The sequence below is a fragment of the Galeopterus variegatus genome, unplaced genomic scaffold (genome assembly GCF_000696425.1).
Source record: "Galeopterus variegatus unplaced genomic scaffold, G_variegatus-3.0.2 Scaffold1858, whole genome shotgun sequence".
Lineage (NCBI taxonomy): Eukaryota > Metazoa > Chordata > Mammalia > Dermoptera > Cynocephalidae > Galeopterus > Galeopterus variegatus.
In genome coordinates this window covers 207,669-227,494 of record NW_007727969.1, presented here as the reverse complement: position 1 = coordinate 227,494, position 19,826 = coordinate 207,669, and the positions used below count along the sequence as shown (strand labels likewise).

At 41.3% G+C, this 19,826-nt stretch overlaps 1 protein-coding gene across 1 annotated transcript in view; it reads right to left on the bottom strand.

The window, feature by feature from the left end:
- CKAP2L (cytoskeleton associated protein 2-like) overlaps window positions 1-11,849 on the bottom strand; it is a 34,407-nt gene extending 22,558 nt beyond the window's left edge. The window contains exons 1-3 of the mRNA XM_008579325.1: window positions 11,797-11,849; window positions 10,056-10,122; window positions 7,488-7,539 (exon numbers count right to left, since the gene is read on the bottom strand). Coding sequence (XP_008577547.1) covers window positions 7,488-7,539; window positions 10,056-10,122; window positions 11,797-11,827 — 150 coding nt within the window. The 5' untranslated portion in view covers window positions 11,828-11,849. The remainder of the gene's footprint in view (window positions 1-7,487; window positions 7,540-10,055; window positions 10,123-11,796) is intronic.
- Window positions 11,850-19,826: the final 7,977 nt, after the last annotated feature.

Genomic DNA, 19,826 nt, shown 5'->3' with positions numbered 1-19,826 from the left:
TTTTTTTTTTTTTTTTTTTTGGTCTCCGCTGGTGCCTCTCCTTGTGTCAATGCAGTTGAGAGTCTGGCATGCCATTTGCACAGTGGCTGTGACTGCTTCTATAGAGACTAGCTGCTTTTGTGGCAGCCATGGCAATTGTGGTGGCTATGGTGGGCTACCTGTGTGGAAATGGTGTTACTGGTGTGCTCTTTACCTGGGTGCAGGTGGATTCGGCTTCCCCCGGCTCTATGCCTCAGGCCCTGATGGAGTCCTGGGGCAGCAGCAGCAGCAGCTTGCCTAGTTGCAACTGGGTTCATCTTCCCCCACCTCCAAGCCTCATTTTAAGATGTTGTTGCAGAACAGCTGGTGGAGAGGGTATGGAGTGAAGAGGAGGAAAATAGGGTGGGAAGAGGAGAAAGGAGAGGGAGCGTGATCAAGGCCCATGGGACCCCCCCCCCCAATTTTGGTGGGAGAGACCGGGGACTTCCAGTGGCTCGGTGGTCATCGCTGGGCTGGTTACAGATGTCAGGGGGGTGTGGCTGAGGCCCTAGGCCCCCACTGCCCTAGCTGGGGAGCCCAGGCCACCACCAGCAGTGGCTTGGTGGTTGTCGGTGGGCTGGTTGCAGTTGGGGAGGCACAGCTGAAGCCCTCGGCCCCCCACCATCCCAGCTTGGGAGCCTGGGGTGCTTCCTGCTGTGACTCAATTATTATCATTGGGATGGTTGTGGATGTTGGGGGAGGAGGTGTGGCTGAGGCCACTGGCCCCCCACTACCCCAGCTTGGTAGCCCAGGGCGCTTCCTGTGATGGCTTGGTGGTCGTCCCTGGGCTGGTTGCGGATGTCAGGGGGGCATGGCCCTTCTTGCTTGCCCGGCTTGGGAGCCCAGGGGGTTTCCAATCCTAGGTTTTATAGGTGTTCTTCAGTGGCGTTAGACCTTTTCTAGTTAATATCAAACTTTGCCTCTGGTCTGTGGGTATTTTGTTTTTTCTTTCAGTTCTGTGTTGGATTATTCACTGTTCCCACCACTTAAACTGTGCACTGGAACTAATCTGTTGTCCTTTGCTTACTTCTAAAATGGAGGAACTTCCTGTGGGGACCAGTATTTGAGCCCTGTAGTTGAGCTAATCTAAACTGCTTCATTGCTGATGACTGCCTGGGGAAGGGTTTTTGTGCAGCTCAGGTTTTAATAGTTGACCTTGTGTATGTACTTCTGGGTCTTGTGATGTCCAGTACACCTGGGTTGTGTGGAAACTCTGGTCTGGGCCTGAGTCTTTTCAGCAAACTGTACCCCCTGCTATTCTATATTCCTGACCAGTCTCCACTGAGTGGTCCTACACTGACTGGGGGACAGATCAGCTGTCCATACTATACCTCAATGTTCCCCTGGTGGGCCTGTCTCCCCTACTGCCTGTACTCCAAACACTTCCCATGGGACAGGCCATGTGCCAGTCCCCTGCGATAACTCACCGGCCTCTGAGTGGCTCCTTTTTTCTGTTGTCTGTGGCTCCTCGTTTCTATGTGGGTCCATGGGAACCCTGTTAGTGGTCTTGTTGGCCTGGGGCCACCAATGCCTTCTTCTCCCCTGCCACCTCCAAGCAACTTCATGTGAAAGGCACAGCTGTGGCTTTTGACAGCTCTTGCTCCATGTGCTCACCATCTCCAGGCTTGAAGCAGCTGGGGCTCGAAATGGTGGGAACGATCCTTTCTTTCTCACTGTGGCTTCTCCTGCCCTCATGAACTACATAGGTCTCTCCTCCTCTTCCCCTGAGCTCTAGCGGCCCAGCTTGGCTGTCATTGCTTTTTTTTTTTTTGTCCTTTTTGTGACTGGCTGCACTGCGCTCAGCCAGTGAGCACACCGGCCATCCCTATATAGGATCTGAACCCGCGGCGGGAGCGCTGCCGTGCTCCCAGCGCCGCACTCTCCTGAGTGCGCCACGGGCTCGGCCCTCATGGCTTTTTAATAGTCGTAAATTGGTTGATTTGTGGGAGGAGTGACTCAGGGAACCGTCTATTCCACCATCTTGATGTGAAGCCAAAATTGACCATTTTAAAGTGTACACAGTTCAGTATATTTTAATATATTCACAAAGGTGTATGATAATCACTATCTAGTTCCAGAACATTTTCATCACCCCTAAAAGAAACCTGGTAATTGTTAGCAGTCACTCCCCATTCTCCTCTCCCTGCAGACCCTGGCAACCACTAATCTACTTTTTGTCTCTATATCCCTGTAGATTTGCCTATTCTGGGCATGTCATATAAATGGGATCATGCAATATGTGGCCTTCTGTGTCTGGCTTCTTTCACTTAGAATAATCTTTTCAATATTCACCCATATCTTAGCATGTATCAGTGCTTCATTATTCTTTTTTAATTAACAAACTTTATTTTTTAGAGCAGTTTTAGGTTAACAGCAAAATTGAGTAGAAGGTACAGAGAGTTCCCATATACCTATCTCCACAAAAAACACTTTAGTACTTTTCTATGGTTGAATAATATTCCATTATGGATATACCACATTTTGGTTAGCTGTTCATTAACTGATGGACATTTGTGTTGTTTCCACTTCTTGGATATTATGAACAATGTTGCTACAAACATTTGTGAATAAGTTTTTATGTGACATATGTTTTTAATTCTCTTGGATTTATATTTAGAAGTAAAATTGCTGGGTCATATGGTAACTCAATGTTTATGTGTAACCACCGAGTTGTTTTCCAAAGTGGCTGTGTCATTTTACATTCTCACTAACAATGTAGGAGGGTTCTAGTATCTCCATGTCCTCCCCAACACTTATTATCTGTCTTTTTGATCATAGCCATCCTAGCGGGTGTGAAGTAGTATCACACTGTGATTTTTATTTGCATTTCTTTGATGGCTAATGATGTTGAGCATCTTTTCAGGTCCTTATTGACCATTTGTATGCCTTCTTTGGAGAGATGTCTATTAAGATCCTTTGCTAATTTTATATTGGGTTGTATGTTTTTTAATTGTTGAGTTGTAAGAGTTCTTTAAGTATCCTGAATACTAGATTTTTATCAGATATATGATTTATAACTATTTTCTTTCTTGCATATTTTTTTATCTTCATTTTAGATCAGCTTGACCTTGCTAACTTATCATAGGTAGTAGAACTCGTCATGCAGTTTTAGGCACTCCTTTGAGAGAAAAAAGCTGGGTTTAGAAGAGTCATCAGGCTAGCAGAATAGCCTGCATCCAAAATATGAATATAGACCATTACAACTGGAAAGGACTTTAGAGATCATTAAATTCAGCCCCTTCATTTGAGAGGGAAAGTGAACTGCCCAAGGTTAGGCAGGGAGTAAGAGGCAGGGTTAGAGTTAGAAATTCAGTCTCTGTACCCTGGTCTCCAACTACTGGTCTTTTTCAACCCACCACAGAACTGATGGATTGAGTTGATAAAAAACGAAGACAGGGGGCCAGCCCTGTGGCTCCCTCGGGAGGGTGTGGTGCTGGTAGTGCCGAGGCCGTGGGTTTGGATCCTATATAGGGATGGCCGGTGTGCTCACTGGCTGAGCGTGGTGCAGACAACACCGTGCCAAGGGTTGCGATCCCCTTACCAGTCAAAAAAAAAAAAAAAGACAGAAAGCAGAAGAAGAAACAATTGATTCAAATCAAATTTGGTCTCTTCATTCTGTACCAAATATGACAACAGAGAAGGGAGAAAATTTACTAAGGATAGGACTAGGGTTTAAACCAAGAGAGATTTACTGAATGCTGATTGTATACGAGGCACTCTTAAGGTGATACAAACATGAGAGATGACACTTGCCTCTGAGGAGTTCTAGTAGAAAAGATATAAACACAAGAAAATTATGATGTAACAAAATAAGGCTATTGTAGAGTTAGAAGGGACTGCACAGCACACTTTATCAGTGGTTCTCAAATATTTTTGTTCATATACTCCCAAGATAATTTTGACAAACTCTGTACCCCATAATTAGTTCATGTATTTAATACTATTTATTGCTAGAATGAGACAGAGTTCTGCATTAATTTTCTTCCTTTTTCTTTTTAAATAAAAACATTAGAAAACTTATCCCATCTACTTATTAATGTGAACAAGAAACTGTTTTGTTACAGCAGTAACACTCCATTTTTTGAACACATCTAGAGGTATGTGCTAAAAATCTCTTGGCAAAAAAATAATTTTTAATGTTCTATCTGATGACAACGTTGAATGCAAAGAATCGGAAGCCACTTGAACTACAAAAGATTTTCTCAATGTCAACACTATTATTTCGAGTTGTTTCTTGATTTTGTATCCTGGAGATATTTCCATCCCAGGGTAAATTATAACATCAAGATTACGGATGTGATGAGAGAGTGGTTGCCTAAATCAGGCAGAGAAGGAAAAAATTAGAAAGTGGAAGAAGGATGACAGTGTTAAGAGAAGTGGGAAAGGAGAAACTGTATGTGAGGCACATTCTTCAACAAATCAATTTTAGGTAAAAGCATGTGTGAAAGTTGAAGATCTGGATGTGATTCTGTTAAAGAGTGTCCCTGCATACCCAACATGTACCTCCAGAGGAACTCATAAACCAATGTGTGGACATTCTTAAGTATAAATCAATAGTTAACTCAATTAATCCTTTAAAACAACTCTATGAGATGTCTCCTTATTTTACAGATAAAGTAACTTGCCCAAGCTCACTTAGCCAGACAATGAAGGAGTTAGGATGTGGACTTAGGCAGTTTTTAACTATTGTACGTTACAATTTCTTGAGTAAATTTAAGAGCATGGCTCCAAGGACTCTTTTCAAATCCCAGTCAATATGTGAAAACTCTTGGATAGGGGAACAGGAAAACAAAAAAACAACTTTGTGTGTTCCTTTAGGTAGTAACACTGTAGTAAGGTACTCTGGAAAAGCTTTATTCAAGTCCTGAATCTGACCCTTACTGGCTGTAGTGGATTGAATTATATCCTGCAAAAGCTTGAATCGTGTCCCCCAAGTTTCATGATTTAGAAACTTGGCCCTCACTGTGACTGTTAAGAGGGTGGGAAATCCTATTATGGTAACTGAAAGGTGGAGCCTTGAAGAGGTGATTAGATTGTAGGACCATGCCACAGTGAATGGATTAAAAATGGTAGTCAGGGGCGTGGTTCTGAGGGCTTTAAAAGGAGAGAGGATTACGTCTTTCTCTCTCTGCTTCCACCATCTTGCAGTGTGAGAACCCTGGGTCACTGTTGCCACCACCAAGATCCTCACCAGATGTGTTCCCTGGACTTTGGACATCCCAGCCTCAGAAACTGTAAGCATTAAATTTTGTTTTCATATAAATCACCAGTTCCATGTATTTTGTTATAAGCAACAGAAACTGACTAATACACTGGCTATATAATTTTGGTCAAGTACTTAATCTCTCTGAGCCTCAGTCCTCTCATTTGTAAAAAGGGAATAATAATAATAATATCTGTCTTCTAGGAAGGATGTCATATGTCCTGGTTTTCACAAGACAGTTTTGATTTATGCTTCTTGGCCCAATATTTATTGTAGGAAGATTTTTTTTTTTGGTGGCTGGCCTGTACGGGGATCTGAACCCATGACCTTGGTGCTACAAGGCTCACTCTAATGAAATGAGCTAACTGGCCAGCCCCCAACATAATTATTAACAGCATTTCCTTTTATTCTTGAAGGTGTCCTGGTTTGAACATCAAATCATATGGCCAACCTTCTTATAAGGTTGTTTTGAGTACTGAGGTGATATGTGTGTCTTGCCCAGTACCTGAATGTTTTATAGATTGTAAAGCATTACACAATTGTTGTGATGACTGTTATTTGTATACTGCTTTTAGTTTCTCCTAAGTTCCATAATTTCCCTCCCCACTTTATTTTTATCTTTACAACTGTGTAAAGCAGATAAGGTAGGAATCACCCCCATTTAAGAGATGATTTACTAAAGTCAGCACTGTTAACTTCTAGAGAAGCCTCTGGGAACTCTGAGTAAGGGCCCTTTCCGGCAAATTTTTCCTTTAAGCTTTGCATCCTACACTGGTTCAATTTGCATGAAGTAGAAGTTGAACCAAGTGCTTCCCAACTATTCACATCATCATGCACCAAATTTGCCTTATATTTTTCTATTCTCCAGTGTCTAATGACGTCATATATACACATGGCATATACATGTCCATATATGCACATATACACATATGTGTATGCATACATATATACAAGGGCACTTCCAAAAGTTTGTGGAAAGACAGAATTAAAAGATAATACAAATCTTTCCATGAACTTTTTGAAGTACTCTCGTGTGTGTGTATATGTATGTGTGTGTGTGTGTGTGTGTGTGTGTGTGTGTACATACATAGTGCATGAACCATTAAATCTTATCAAAACTGGTACCTGGGAGAGTGCAGCACTGGGAGTGCAGCGGCGCTCCCGCCACGGGTTCGGATCCTATATAGGGATGGCTGGTGCGCTCACTGGCTGAGCGCGGTGCGGGCGACACCTAGCCAAGGGTTGCAATCCCCTTACCGGTCACAAAAAACCAAACCAAAACAAAACAAACAAAAACAAACAAAGAAACAAAAAACTGGCACCAATGTTTCACTTTGGGCAACATAATTTCAGTTACACTTTAAAACTTAGATAAAACTATGGTTTTAAAAATGAATGGTGGGATTTTTGTGGATTATTTTATTGCGGATGAAGAATTTGTGCCCCTTCCAGAAGGCTAATTTAGGTATGTTAGGATCCTTTATCATTCTATCTACAAGCTCGTTGAACTGAATTGATTAGATAACATATTCTTTTTTTTTTTTGTCTTTTTTACTGACCGGTAACGGGATCGCAACCCTCGGTGTCGCGCCCGTACTGGGGACCGGCAACGGGATCGCAACCCTTGGTGTTGCGCCTGCACCGCGCTCAGCCAGTGAGCGGGAACTGGTCTCCACATGGGATCCGAACCCTCGGCGGGAGCGCCTCCGCGCTCCCAAGCGGCGCACTCTCCAGTGCGCCACCGGGCCGGCCCTAGATAGCATATTCTTGTTAAGCAGTGTGGAAGACCCAACACAGGTGTTCTCTTTTAATGACTACTGAGCTAATTAACTGTATGGCAGCATACCAAAGTGGTTAAGACCACAGACTCTCAGCTGTCACTTAATAGCTATATGACTTTGGGAAGCTACTTAACCTTTCTGTGACTCAGATCCCTGATCTTTAAAATGGGGCTACTCATAGTACTTATCTCATAAGGTTGTGAAGACTCAATGAGTTAATGCAGGTCAGAAACAGTAAGTATTCAACAAATGCTAGCTGTTAAGAGAACCAAAGTCCCCTTAAGGTTTTTCTTGGTTAATAAAACGAAACTACAATACGTTGTACTTTTCAAAAAATTATTGTATCTCATTAAACCAAAGTGCTCCTATATTCATAAGAAATATCTTTGAAATACATATTCTTTAGGTTGCTAACATCTTTGTTATTTTTATTACTAATCATACTTCCAAAATGAATATTTCTTAGAAGGCTAATTTCTACTTACAGATTTAGAAAGTGCTTGATTCGGGCAATTATTCTTGGCTTTCAGATAGGGCCTATAAAAGACAAAATAAAATTAATCCTTACTATAGAATTGTCAAGGCTTGGGAAGTATAGTAATTGAAAATTATGATTAGACTTTTAACTCATTAGAATTTCTGTATATGGCAAAATAATTCAAAATTATATTCAATAAAAATATCCTTATCATCACTTCCTTAGTCCTGTATTCTCCTCCTCAAAGACCATAACTGCTCTTACCCATTTTTTTTTGTGATCCTTTCAGAAACATCCTATGCATAAATGTAGTGTTCTAACAATATTAATGAAATATGAGTACATGTGTTTTCTTCATATTTTCATAGTCTCATTCATTCAAACATCATTCCTTGAACACTGCAATGTGCCAGATACTGGAGCTACAATGCCAAATAAGACAACTAACTGCTTCTTTAAAAAACTTCCTTGTTTTAAGTGTCTTCAAATAGTGGGTTTTCAGGGGGAAAAAGAGATATAATTTAAAAAACAAAAAAACAAAACAGGGACACCATGAAATCTAGCTAGTGAGGCAGAAAATGGGAAAAAAAAAGGAAAAAGATAGAAGAACAGAGGAGAATTTAGAAGGATTCAATCTCCATGGACCAAAAACAACTGCTAGACTAACAGAGACTTCGATCATGACTTGTTTGATATTTTTCTCTTCCATCTAGAACATAAGCCCTGAGAGGCCAGGGACCTCTGTCTTGTTAAACACCATATCTCCAGCATCAAAAGTGATTGATATCAAACTATGCATCTGATGAGAGACTAATTTCCAGAATATGCAAGGAACTCAAACAACTCAATTGTAAAAAAGCAAATAACCCAATTGAAAAATGGGCAAAGGAGCTCAGTAGACATTTCTCAAAAGACATACAAGTGGCCAACAGGTATATAAAAAAATGCTCAACATCACTAATCATCAGGGAAATGCAAATCAAACCACATCGAGACACCATTTCACCCCAGTTAGACTGGCTATTATCAAAAAGACAGAAAATAACAAATGCTGGCGAGGATGCAGAGAAAGAAGAACCCTTATACAATGTTGTTTGGACTGTAAATTAGTACAGCCATTATGGAAAACAGTATGGAGGTTTCTCAAACAACTACAGATAGATCTTCCATACGATCCAGGAATCCCACTTTTGGGAATATACCCAAAGGAATGGAAGTCATCATGTTAAAGGGATACCTGCACTCCCACGTTTATTGCAGCTCTGTTCACAGTAGCCAAGATATGGAACCAACCTAAATGTCCATCAACAACACATGATTGGATAAAGATGTGGTACATATACAGAATGGAATACTACTCAGCCATCAAAAAGAATGAAATTCTGACTTTCGCAGCAACATGGATGAGCTTGGAAAAAATTATGTTAAGTGAAATAAGCCAGGCACAGAAAGAGAAATACTGTATGTTCTCACTCATATGTGAGAGCTAAAAAAGAGAACAAAACAAACAAAAAACCAAATAAATAATAACAATAAGTTGAACTGGTAAAGGGAGAGAGAATAACTGTGGTTATAGAGGTGGAAAAGGGAAGGAGAGTGGAAGGAAGAGGCTGATTAATGGACACAAAAAGTACAGCAAGATAGGAAAAATAAGCCCTATTCATGTACAGTCGATGTATAATCAATAGATTTTCTGCATGTAACCAAATGACTAGAAAAGATCAAATGTGCACATCACAAAGAAATGATTGTTTTACAATGATGAATAGGCTAATTACCCTGACTAGATCACCACACATTGTATATGTGTATTGAAATATAACTCTGTACCTCTTATGTACAATAAATGTTTCGATAAAATTTTTTTAAAAAGTGATTGATATGTTAAAGATACTAAATAAATGAATTAGGTTCATCTAAACAAGAAAATAAAGTTGAGTAAAAACCCAAGGTAAAATAAAGGGTGAAAGCTAATTTTCTAAAAATGAATTTTTAAGTAAAAATTTAGTATCCCAAGGAAGGAGAAATGCTAAGCAAGAGGGATAAATAATACCAGTAAGATGGTAAGATGCTGACAAGATAAAAAAGTGAAGTGGTACTCTGCCGCATCTCAAGAGTAAATACTGGGAATGACCAAGAGCGCCGTCAGGCTAGAGGATGTCAGTGTGCCACTAGAGAGGACTGATTCTAACTGGCTCTCTTGCTTTAGCAAGAAACACCAGAACCAGGGTCGTCCATTTCCTTGACCAAAAATTGCCTTCAGAAAATCAACTTTCCCAGGATAAAAAAAAAAAACAGGAAGAGGAAAAGCTTCCAGCATGGTGGGTAATACTGTAGACCCTTCCCTTCTTCTTTTGGAGACTGTCACAATAATAATGCTTACCTGTTTGCCAATGGACTAGGCACTGCTTGGGGTTATTGTCATGCCTGGACTGAAATGCCTGTTTTGAGTTATAATAGAATTCCAATGCAGTCTGAGTACACTGCCAGCAAAAAGGCTGTTTTCAAAAGGCTTTAAATTGCTATTAGCAACGAGGCCAACAAAATTTGCTTAACTGTGGGTAGAGAAACTCACTTGGTGTTTTGGCTCTTCAGTTTTCCCTTGGCTGCTAGGTACTCCTGGAGCTTTCTCTGCCGCTCTTCTGTGAAACAGGCAAGAAACAAACAGAACTCGAGTTCAAGATTTTAACTAGCTCGTTAATATTCAGAAAGATGACACTTCTTTGTAATGATTTTGGCTTTGCAGCATGTTATCAAGTCCATAGCTCTATAAGTTTGCCTTCAAGTTAATATCAACACCAACAATATAATTTATATGCCAAGCCCTATACTAAGCTCTTTATACTTACGTTACTTCTTTTAATCCACACAACAGTCCTATGAGGTAAAGTTTCCCAGCTAATATGTGGCAAAGCCAGGATTTGATAACAGGTTTATCTAATCCCAGAGACCTTGCTCAGCTAAGCAATGTTCTCAGCTATGACATACTATGCTTTGCATGAAGAAGTTCTGTCTCAGCCGGACCAAGTTGGTGAGCCTGGACTGATCTTACTGTTTTTTTCTGACTGGGATGATGATTTTTACCCACAAACCCTTACACAGTTTCTTTTGGGACTAAGAAACAATAGGTCAGGTTAGGGGACTCATGGAAAACATGTACATGTTGACTTTCTAAGCAAGGCATTTGGGGGGGATGAAAAGTCAATATTTCTGCCTTCAAAAAGTTTCAATCTAATAGTGGAGATACATAAACACAACAATAATTACAATGGTAAGGCAAAACCTACGTGCCATAAGAGAGGGTCAAAGAAAGAATGGGAATTCAGAGGTGGGAATGGGTGAGGGGAGCAGGTGGTTGGAAAAGGCTAAAATTAAATAATGATTAAAAAAAGAAAGACCATAGGGGTGCAAATCCATGCTTAACCTCATCTGAAGTGAGTTGCATGTGTTTTATTCTCTGACTCTGATGCGTCCTTAGGAGAGAAACAGAACACTAGGTTCATGCCAGGCAGTATCCAGCAGGGGCATCATGTCAGGAGTCTGACATATAGGGTTGGAGTCCCAGCTCTGTGACTTCTAGCAAGTTCGCAAAGTCTTGCTGCTGCTGAGCCTAGAAAGTGGGGAAAGAAATGCCCATCGACTTACGTCAACACTGTGTTAAGGGCTGTTATGTAAACTGCCTAGTAGATATCAGCAGGCGTAATTGACTAAACTATCAAAACACGGTGTGCATATTGGAGAAGGTGGCATCTGAGAGGAGTGTTTGAAGAGCAGAGAAGGCTCCAGACATATCTAAGAGGTCAGGGAAGGCAGGATTCTTAGCCCCCGAGTGCAGATTTAACCAATCAACTTCCAGTCCGCAGAGGCTCGAGAGGCGTAGAGGAAGGCGCCCGGCGCAGGCAAAAGACCGGGTTCGGGTGAGACCCGCCTCCCGCCAGCTGTCAAAGCTCGGGCCACGGAGCAGAGGACCACACCGGGCCCGGCTTGGAGCAATGCGGGTCGAAGGAGCGCGCCGCTTCGCACTGGTGGTGTGACCCACGAGGGGCCTCCGTTTATCTAGAACGTGGTGATGACATGGTTTTGCAGGACTGCTGCAGCACTAACTCCTAAGATGCCCGTGAGGCATTTGGCGCGGCGCACAACCTCCCCCATCCCGGGCCCAGACGTCTCCGCTCCAGGACCGGAAATGCCCGGGGGAAACTGAGGCAGGCAAGAGAGCGGGCGGGCAACTTCCGCGAGAAGAACTCACTCGGTGGTCGCCCTACTTTCCCGCCCATGCTCCAGCTCCTGAAACACGGGCTCGCGGTCATACTCACCGACAGAGGCGGCGGGCCCGGGTCCCACCATGACTGCTCTGCGACAGTTTCTCTTCAAAGTCCGCGCCTGGAGGCAAGTCCGGCGCGCCCCGCGTCCGCGCACTCTCATTGGCTCCTGCGGGTTTGAAACTCGCCAGTCGGAAGCAGGGGAGGGTGGGACCACAGGAAATAGCTGCTCTGCGGTTGGCTGTAGCCCTCCGAGCCCTCCCCTGAGGCCCTTTGATTGGAAGAACGCGCAGCCCTCTGAGTAGGGCCCCGGGCCTGTGAGCCGCTGTCGGCGGGGTGGGCGGGGCGCGCGGCTGCCGTGTCGGTTACGCTGCAGCGCCCTCCCCTGAGGCCCTTTGATTGGAAGAACGCGCAGCCCTCTGAGTAGGGCCCCGGGCCTGTGAGCCGCTGTCGGCGGGGTGGGCGGGGCGCGCGGCTGCCGTGTCGGTTACGCTGCAGCCGTGGGGCTGGCGCTGCCGGAGCCCTTGCGCGGGGACACGGAGCCGCTCTCCGGACTGCTGGGGACGCAGCCCCATTCCCTCGTCTCACACCCTCAGGTTCCCAGGAGCGGTGAAAAAATAAGAAAAAACCAAACTGTTGAGTTGGGCGCCTCCTTACGAGTATGTGTCTCTCCTCGCTAAGGGTCTGGCGAATGTAAAGGTTCCTCGTACTTACTGCAGGGTTGCTCCTTTTTTATTTTTACTTGTGGTAGATAGATATACAGAACATAAAATTTACCATTTTATCCGTTTTTAATTGTTACGCTTTTAAAAGTGTACATACAGTACAGTAGTATTAAGCACATTCACATTATGGTGCAAGCGTCGCCACTATCCGTGTCTAGAACTTCGTCTTCCCAAACTGAAACCCTGAGCCCATTAAACACTTAACTCCCCGTCCCCTGCCCCCTCGTCCCCACCCCCAGCCCCCAGCAACCACCACTCTACTTTCTGTCTCTGAATGTGACTAACTCTAGGGACCTCATATGTGTGGAAGCATACGTATTTGTCCTTTTGTGTCTGCATTATTTCACTTAACAAGGTTTTCAAGGTTCATCCGATGTTGTAGCATATGTTAGAATTTCTTTCCCTTTTAAAGCTGAATAATATTCCATTGTTGTGTATATACCACGTTTTGCTTTTCAGTTCGTGCATTGATGAGCACTTGGGTTGCTTCCATCTTTTGGCTGTTGTGAATAATGCTGCCATGCACGTGGGCGTACAGATATCTCTTTGAGATCCTCCTTTCAATTCTTTTGGGTATAGAACCAGAAGTGTTATTGCTAGATCCTGTAGTGATTCTATTTTTAATTTTTTGAGGAACAACCATACTCTTTTCAGGGTAGCTCCCTTTTAATGTACATTTTTGACTTGGCCTCAGCTGGGTGTATGCCTAACTGACAAAGCGATGATGGAGGACTGGCCCCGTGGTCCTAAGTTCTTGGACGTACCTCATTCCTCTAGTTTCAGTCCTAAAATTTTTTCATTTGAAGTTTGCCCCCTGTTTCAGCTATTCTCTGGTTTCATGAAGAGGTCTGGGAAATGCTCTTAGCACCTTGTATGTTAGGGTTCCTCTTCCCTGGGTACTGAGGAGGTGGAGGGGAGGGAGGGGCAGCCATATCTGGGCCCCTGTTTGCCAGGGTCACTTCACTAGTTGGGTACAGAGCAGAGCATGAAGCCATTGCAGCAGCCCTTCTTTTTGTCCCCAGGTAGGGAGTTCGGAAGACAGCTGTGCTGGGGTTTCTGGATTTAAGCATTTTTGCATTTACATTAGTAGTATAAAATATGTTTAAAATAGGAAAATTGATAATTATCTTAATGAAAGGTTGTGCTCTTTGTCTAGGACTATGACTTTGTGCCTAATGGTTAAATCCAGCAACTGGGAAAGAGCCTTCTTTGTTAATGAGTAAGAAAGGGGCTTCTTCATGAATAGTTTTAGAAAAGTGAAAGGGGTTCTGTTGCTCTTCATAGACTCTTAGTGATTGAATGGGTTTTAGTATTAGAAGTCATTTTGCCTGATCTCCCACCCAATGCTAGAGTACTCTACAGATCCCATGTAGGTATCGCACCTTTGCAGGAATACTGCTGGTATTGAGGAGCTGCCTTAACTGTCCTGTTATTAGAGAGCTCTGCTTATTATGAAAGTTTCCTTAAAATGAGCTCAAATAAGCCCTCTAGCTATTGGCCCTAGTCCGTTGGTGCACCATAGGCCAGTTCTGCACCCTTTTCTCTATCCTTTGGATATTTGGAGGACTATTTTGTAGGACACAAAATGTGGGAAAAAAGCTAGGCAGTTTTAAAAAATCTCAACTCATCCAGCAAACTATCCAGTGTAGCTCGCCTTGATGCTGGTGGCTTTAACAGCTACACATTGCTCTCAGGTTAGAGACCTACAAGGCCCTGTGGGGCCTGACCTTCGTATACTTCTCAGCCTCATCCCACACTGCACGGCCTTGCCCACTGTAGTCCCATCACACTGCCTGTTCCTTCAGTTCCTTTCCACACTCTATCTGGAATCCAACCCTCTTCCTCCTTTCTCCTAATTATTATTATTATTATTACTGTAACAGCTTTATTGAGATATTCACATACCATACAGTTCACCTTCTTACAGTGTACCAATTCAATTTGAGAACACTCTCATCACTCTCTAAAGAAACCCCATACTTATTAGCAGTCACTCCCTGTTCTGCTTATCGACTTTCTATCTCTATAGATTTGCCTGTTCTGGACATTTCATATACATGAAATCATGCAATATGAGGTCTGTGATGGGCTTTTTCACTTAGCATATTGTTTTTGAGGTTTATCCATGTTGTTGCATGTATCAGTATTCATTCCTTTTTATGACTGCATAGTATTCCATTGTATGAGTAGACCATATTTCTTTTATCATTCATCAGTAGACGAACATTTAGATTGCTTCCACTTTCTGGCTATTGTAAATAATGCTGCTATGAACATTCCTGTACAAATTTTTGGGTGTACATTATGTTTTCCATATTTATTGTTATATACTTTCTGAGTAGAATTACTGGGTCATATGGTAACTCCATATTTAACCATTTGAGGAACTGACAGACTATTTTCCAAATATAGCTGCACTGTTTTACATTCTCACCAGCAGTGTATGAAGGTTCCAATTTCTCCACATCCTTAACAACACTTGTTATTGTCCGTTTTTTGATTATAATCATCCTAGTGGGTGTGAAGTGCTATCTCATTGTGGTTTTTATTTGTATTTCCTAGATGACTAATGATGTTGAGCATCTTTTCATGTGCTTATTGGCCATCTATTTGTATATCTTCTTTGAAGGCATGTTTATTCAAATCCTTTGTCCATTTTTAAATCGGGTCATTTGTCTATTTACTATTGAGTGTCTTAACTCTCAATCATCCTTCAGTCTCATGCAAGTCATCCGTTTCTCAAGGAAGTTTTCTGTGTCTCACTTTGTGATTAGCTTGATTATTTATTGTCTGCCCTGCTAGTCTGTAAGCTGAGGGCAGACCATTATATCCATTGTGCCTAGCACCAAATAGGAATTCAAAAAAATATATGTTGAGTGAATGAGCTTTTTCCCTTTAAAGACTCTTTTAATACAGTAACCACACTGTGTAGAAGTAACTGCAAGTCTGCTCAATAATACTACTGGCTCTTCTAGCCCATATGTTTCCATCTTGTCTACTACTATACCATTAGAGACTTTGCCAAATGTCATGGTAAAAATCAAAATATGGTATAAAGTGGAAGTTGAAAATAAGTGAGCATGGCTTGGTTGAAGTCACCAAGGATGGCTGGCTGGCTGGTTAAGAGACTTTACCTGAGGGTCTTCAGAGTGTTCACCTTCATCCAGGGTCAGATTCTCAGCTCTGTGGGTTCAGGAACATGATTTAATTGGTATCCTGATTGTAGATTAGTCTTTCTGGAATGAATTCCCTAAATAAAAGCAATAACAGCTACTCTTAAATGAAATAACGAATGAATTGAAAACTCTAAATCCCTGGTGCTGTGCCAAGCTCTTTCTGTGTTTCATCTCATTTAATACCACAGCCATTTGATGTAGTCATTACTATCTCTATTTTTAGAGGTAAACTCAGATTGAGAGATTAAGAGACTAGCTCAAAGTTACAAAGTGAATGAGATTTGAATCCAGTACTGATTTGAAAGTCTGTTCTCTTTATCTTTACAGTATTCTAAATTCACAAGAAACTGAATTATAAGATAGAGAGCTAATTTGAATTTACAACAGGCAAGTATTGCAGAAGAGACTTGACACTCCCATCCTCTAGCCAGTTCTCTTTCTGGAAGCAAATGTGCAGGATGCCAGTTTATAATCAGAAGTTTCTTTGGTGAGTGTGGATCAGAACAAGAGGAGTTATCTATCTGATCTAAATGCTTAATGACATTAAGCTGCAATCTACCCGTTGCCACAATAAAGATGTACCTGCCAATGGCACTGAACAGGTAATCCCATCAAAAATGGAAATAAGGTCTGTGGCATGACTGTGATCCCAGACTGAGACTTTGTGATTGCAGCATCTTATTCTGTGTACTCACAAAATGTCCGTTGAATAATCTTTTCTAAATTATTGCAATATAATCAGGTTAAGAATGCCTATTTGCAATCTCCACAAATCCTCTCTTTTCCATTTAAAAAAGAATTAGTAGCAGCATTTCTCTTCAGAAGAGGAAGAAATGGCTTCACCATCTATGAAGTAGTGAACAGGAGCTGTGTAGAAGAAAATTAGCTCTACGCTTGGTGGGGATGAGGGAAGAGTGTTCCTTTAGAGATCAAGGCTTCTGGTTGTCATGCTAGGAGCCAAAGTTAGCTTTTGGAATGTTGAGAGATGAGAGGATAAGCCAGGAACAGTCCACCTGTGTCTTCTGTATTTCATAGACCTACCTCTATGGGCAGAGCACTACAGAACTTTTGGAAGAGTGAATGCAAGGGCAAGTACTTACTTGCCAGGCCCCTCGGCTTCTGTGCCAATATAGATATATGAAATTGGGGGCTACTTCCACTGTGCATACTGTATTTCCAAATGGGGCCCATTGTGTCCCTGTGGCTGTTAGAAGACCTCTGCTGAATTGATGGAACTTGTGAGTTCTTACCTCTTCTAACCTTGGACTGACTTGCCAAAGAGAAGCCATTGTTAGCTCTGTGATAAACCACGTTTGACTCTGGAAATGCCTTAATTGAGTAGTTCTTAAGTAGTGATAAACTGAGAGTTAACTTTGGAGCTTAAAAAAAAAAAGATGCTTAAGGCCCTACCCTAGACTGACTGAATCAGAATCTGCAGTGGTGAGGCCTGGGCATGTATACTTTTGAGAAGCTCTGATGTTAGAAAACCCTGTGCACTCTGAAACGCCTCCAGGGCTTAGCTTCTTTACTCATAAGGTCACATAAGATCCTTTATTGTTTGCCTGTCAGTCACTCTATAGAAAAATAGGTAAGGTTTGTTTTTGAGAAGGGATAGCAAAGGTGTTCTTGGCCAATGAGTGTGGAGGATAGGAAAGGGAATGAGAAGAAAAAGCAAACAATGTATTCACAAGAAAAAGAAATTATCTTATATAGCATTTTAAGGTAAGTGAACATCTCATGCCCAGGGCTGACAGAAGGTGCAAAAAAAGACCATCTGGTTATACAAAGGAAAAAATGAAATAGGGATATTTTAATTTTTTTCCTGTAAATTAACAAAAGCCCTCTTTGTTGAGGTGTAATTTATACATATTGAAATTCATCCATTTTATGTATAGTTCAATGAGATATTTTTAAGTAATACGCTTTGTGTAAATTGATATTTGTTGTGTAATCATACATTCATTTTAAAAATCAGAAAAATATATAACCATAACTACATAAAACTTATAAATCATTCAGAGATAAGGACTGTTAACATTTTGGTGTAAACCCTTCCATAAACATTTTAATGCAAATAATATTTATTTTGAATAAAATAGGATCACACTATAAAAATGGTTGTAACCTGTAGTGGATTGAGTTATGTCCCCCCAAAACTCATTGAAACTTGAATGGTGTCCCGCAAGTTTTATGTATTAGAAACTTAGCCCCCACTGTGACTGTTAAGAGGGTGGGAAATCCTATTATGGTAATTGAAAGGTGGAGGCTTGAAGAGGTGGTTATATTGTAGGACTGTGTAGTAGTGAATGGACTAATAATGGTGGTCAGGGGCATGGTTCTGAGGGCTTTAAAAGAAGAGGAGAGTCTGTTTCTTTCTCTCTCTGCTGCCACCATCTTGCAATGTGAGACCCATGGGTCACTGTCATCACCACCACATGGACTTTGGACTTCCCAGCCTCAGAAACTGTAAGCAGTAAATTTTGTTTTCTTTCTAAATCACCCAGTTTCAGGTATTTTGTTAGAAGCAACAGAAATGGACTAATACATAACCTGTTCTTTATACTCTACAATATATTATAAGCAAAATAGAAATCAGCTTTCCAAATCACAGATGTCACAAGCTGAGAAGGAGTGCCAGTGTATCAAATAAGAGAATCAGAATCTAGAACAGTCTAGAAAGATCTTAGGGACAAACTAACAAGATTAAATGCAACAGAGCTACATTTAAAGTTCTGAACCTAGGTCGAGAACCTGTAGGTTTTAGTTGCTTACAAATACTATACAAATCAACGTCAGTTGGCATTCAAAAGCTAATACCTAGGCTGTCTTAACAAAAGTGTGGTATCCAGAATAGAAAAGATTCCACTCTAGGCTGTGCTGATCTGACCGTATCCTAAGCACTATACTCAATTCTGGGCAACACATTTTATGAAAGATATTGACAAGCTAGTGTTGGTCAAGACTCAAAAGGAGAATTTTGACAAATATATATAGTTGTAAAACTACCACGCCATCAAGGAATAGATATAGATACACAAACATATTTTATATCCACCACAATAATTATTGGTATCCCAACAATTCTGTTACCCCCAAAATGTAGGTATTCTTAAATGTCAGAGGAGGCAACTCAGTGGGAGGAGGGTTAGGAAATACCTCTTGGCTTTTCGCTTCTGTACCAAGTCAGGGATTTGGCTTTATTCTCATTAATATGGAAACTGATGTATAAGAATGTAATAAAAGAAGTAGACTCTAACAAGTTCAGTGCTAAGACTGTTGAGCCTCACCATGGTGACTCTCTTACTATTTAGGCAGTGAGGGAGGTGAGGTAGAGGATATGTATATCTATCTGGCCCAAGGCCCTTTCTACAATGATTCAATATTTCAGTATTGATCAGAGTAAGCAGCTATTATACTTTTAATACTAAGTTAGCAGCTATTATACTTTTTAATATTTCTTGAATTTGTTTTGCTTGCTCAGTGTTTTGTATTTACCTATTTCTTTTTCTTTTTTGGCAGCTGGTATATTTATTTATATTTTTAAAAACATTAAAATACATTAATATTTGAAAAAATGCTCAAAATCACTAATCACCAGGGAAACGCACATCAAAACCACATTGAGATATCATCTCACCCCAGTTAGATTGGCTATTATCAAAAAGACTGAGAATAACAAATGCTGGCAAGGATGTGGAGAAAAGGGGAACCCATCTGCACTGTTTGTGACACTGTAAATTAGAACAGCCATTATGGAAAACAATATGGAAGTTTCTCAAACAACTACAGATAGAACTGCCATATGATCCAGCAATCCCACTGCTGGGTATATACCCAAAGGAATGAAAATCATCATGTTGAAGGGATACCTGCACTCCCATGTTCATCGCAGCTCTTTTTACAATAGTCAAGATATGGAACCAACATAAATGTCCATATATGGATGACTAGATAAGGAAAATGTGGTACATATACACAACGGAATACTACTCAGCCATAAAAAAGAATGAAATTCTGCCATTTGCAGCAACAATGGATGAGCTTGGAGAAAACTATGTTAAGTGAAATAAGCCAGACATAGAAAGAGAAATACCATATGTCCTCACTCATAAGTGGGAGCTAAGAAAGAAAGAGAAAGACCACAATAAAATGTTGAACTTTCAGAGGAGAGAACAGACCTATA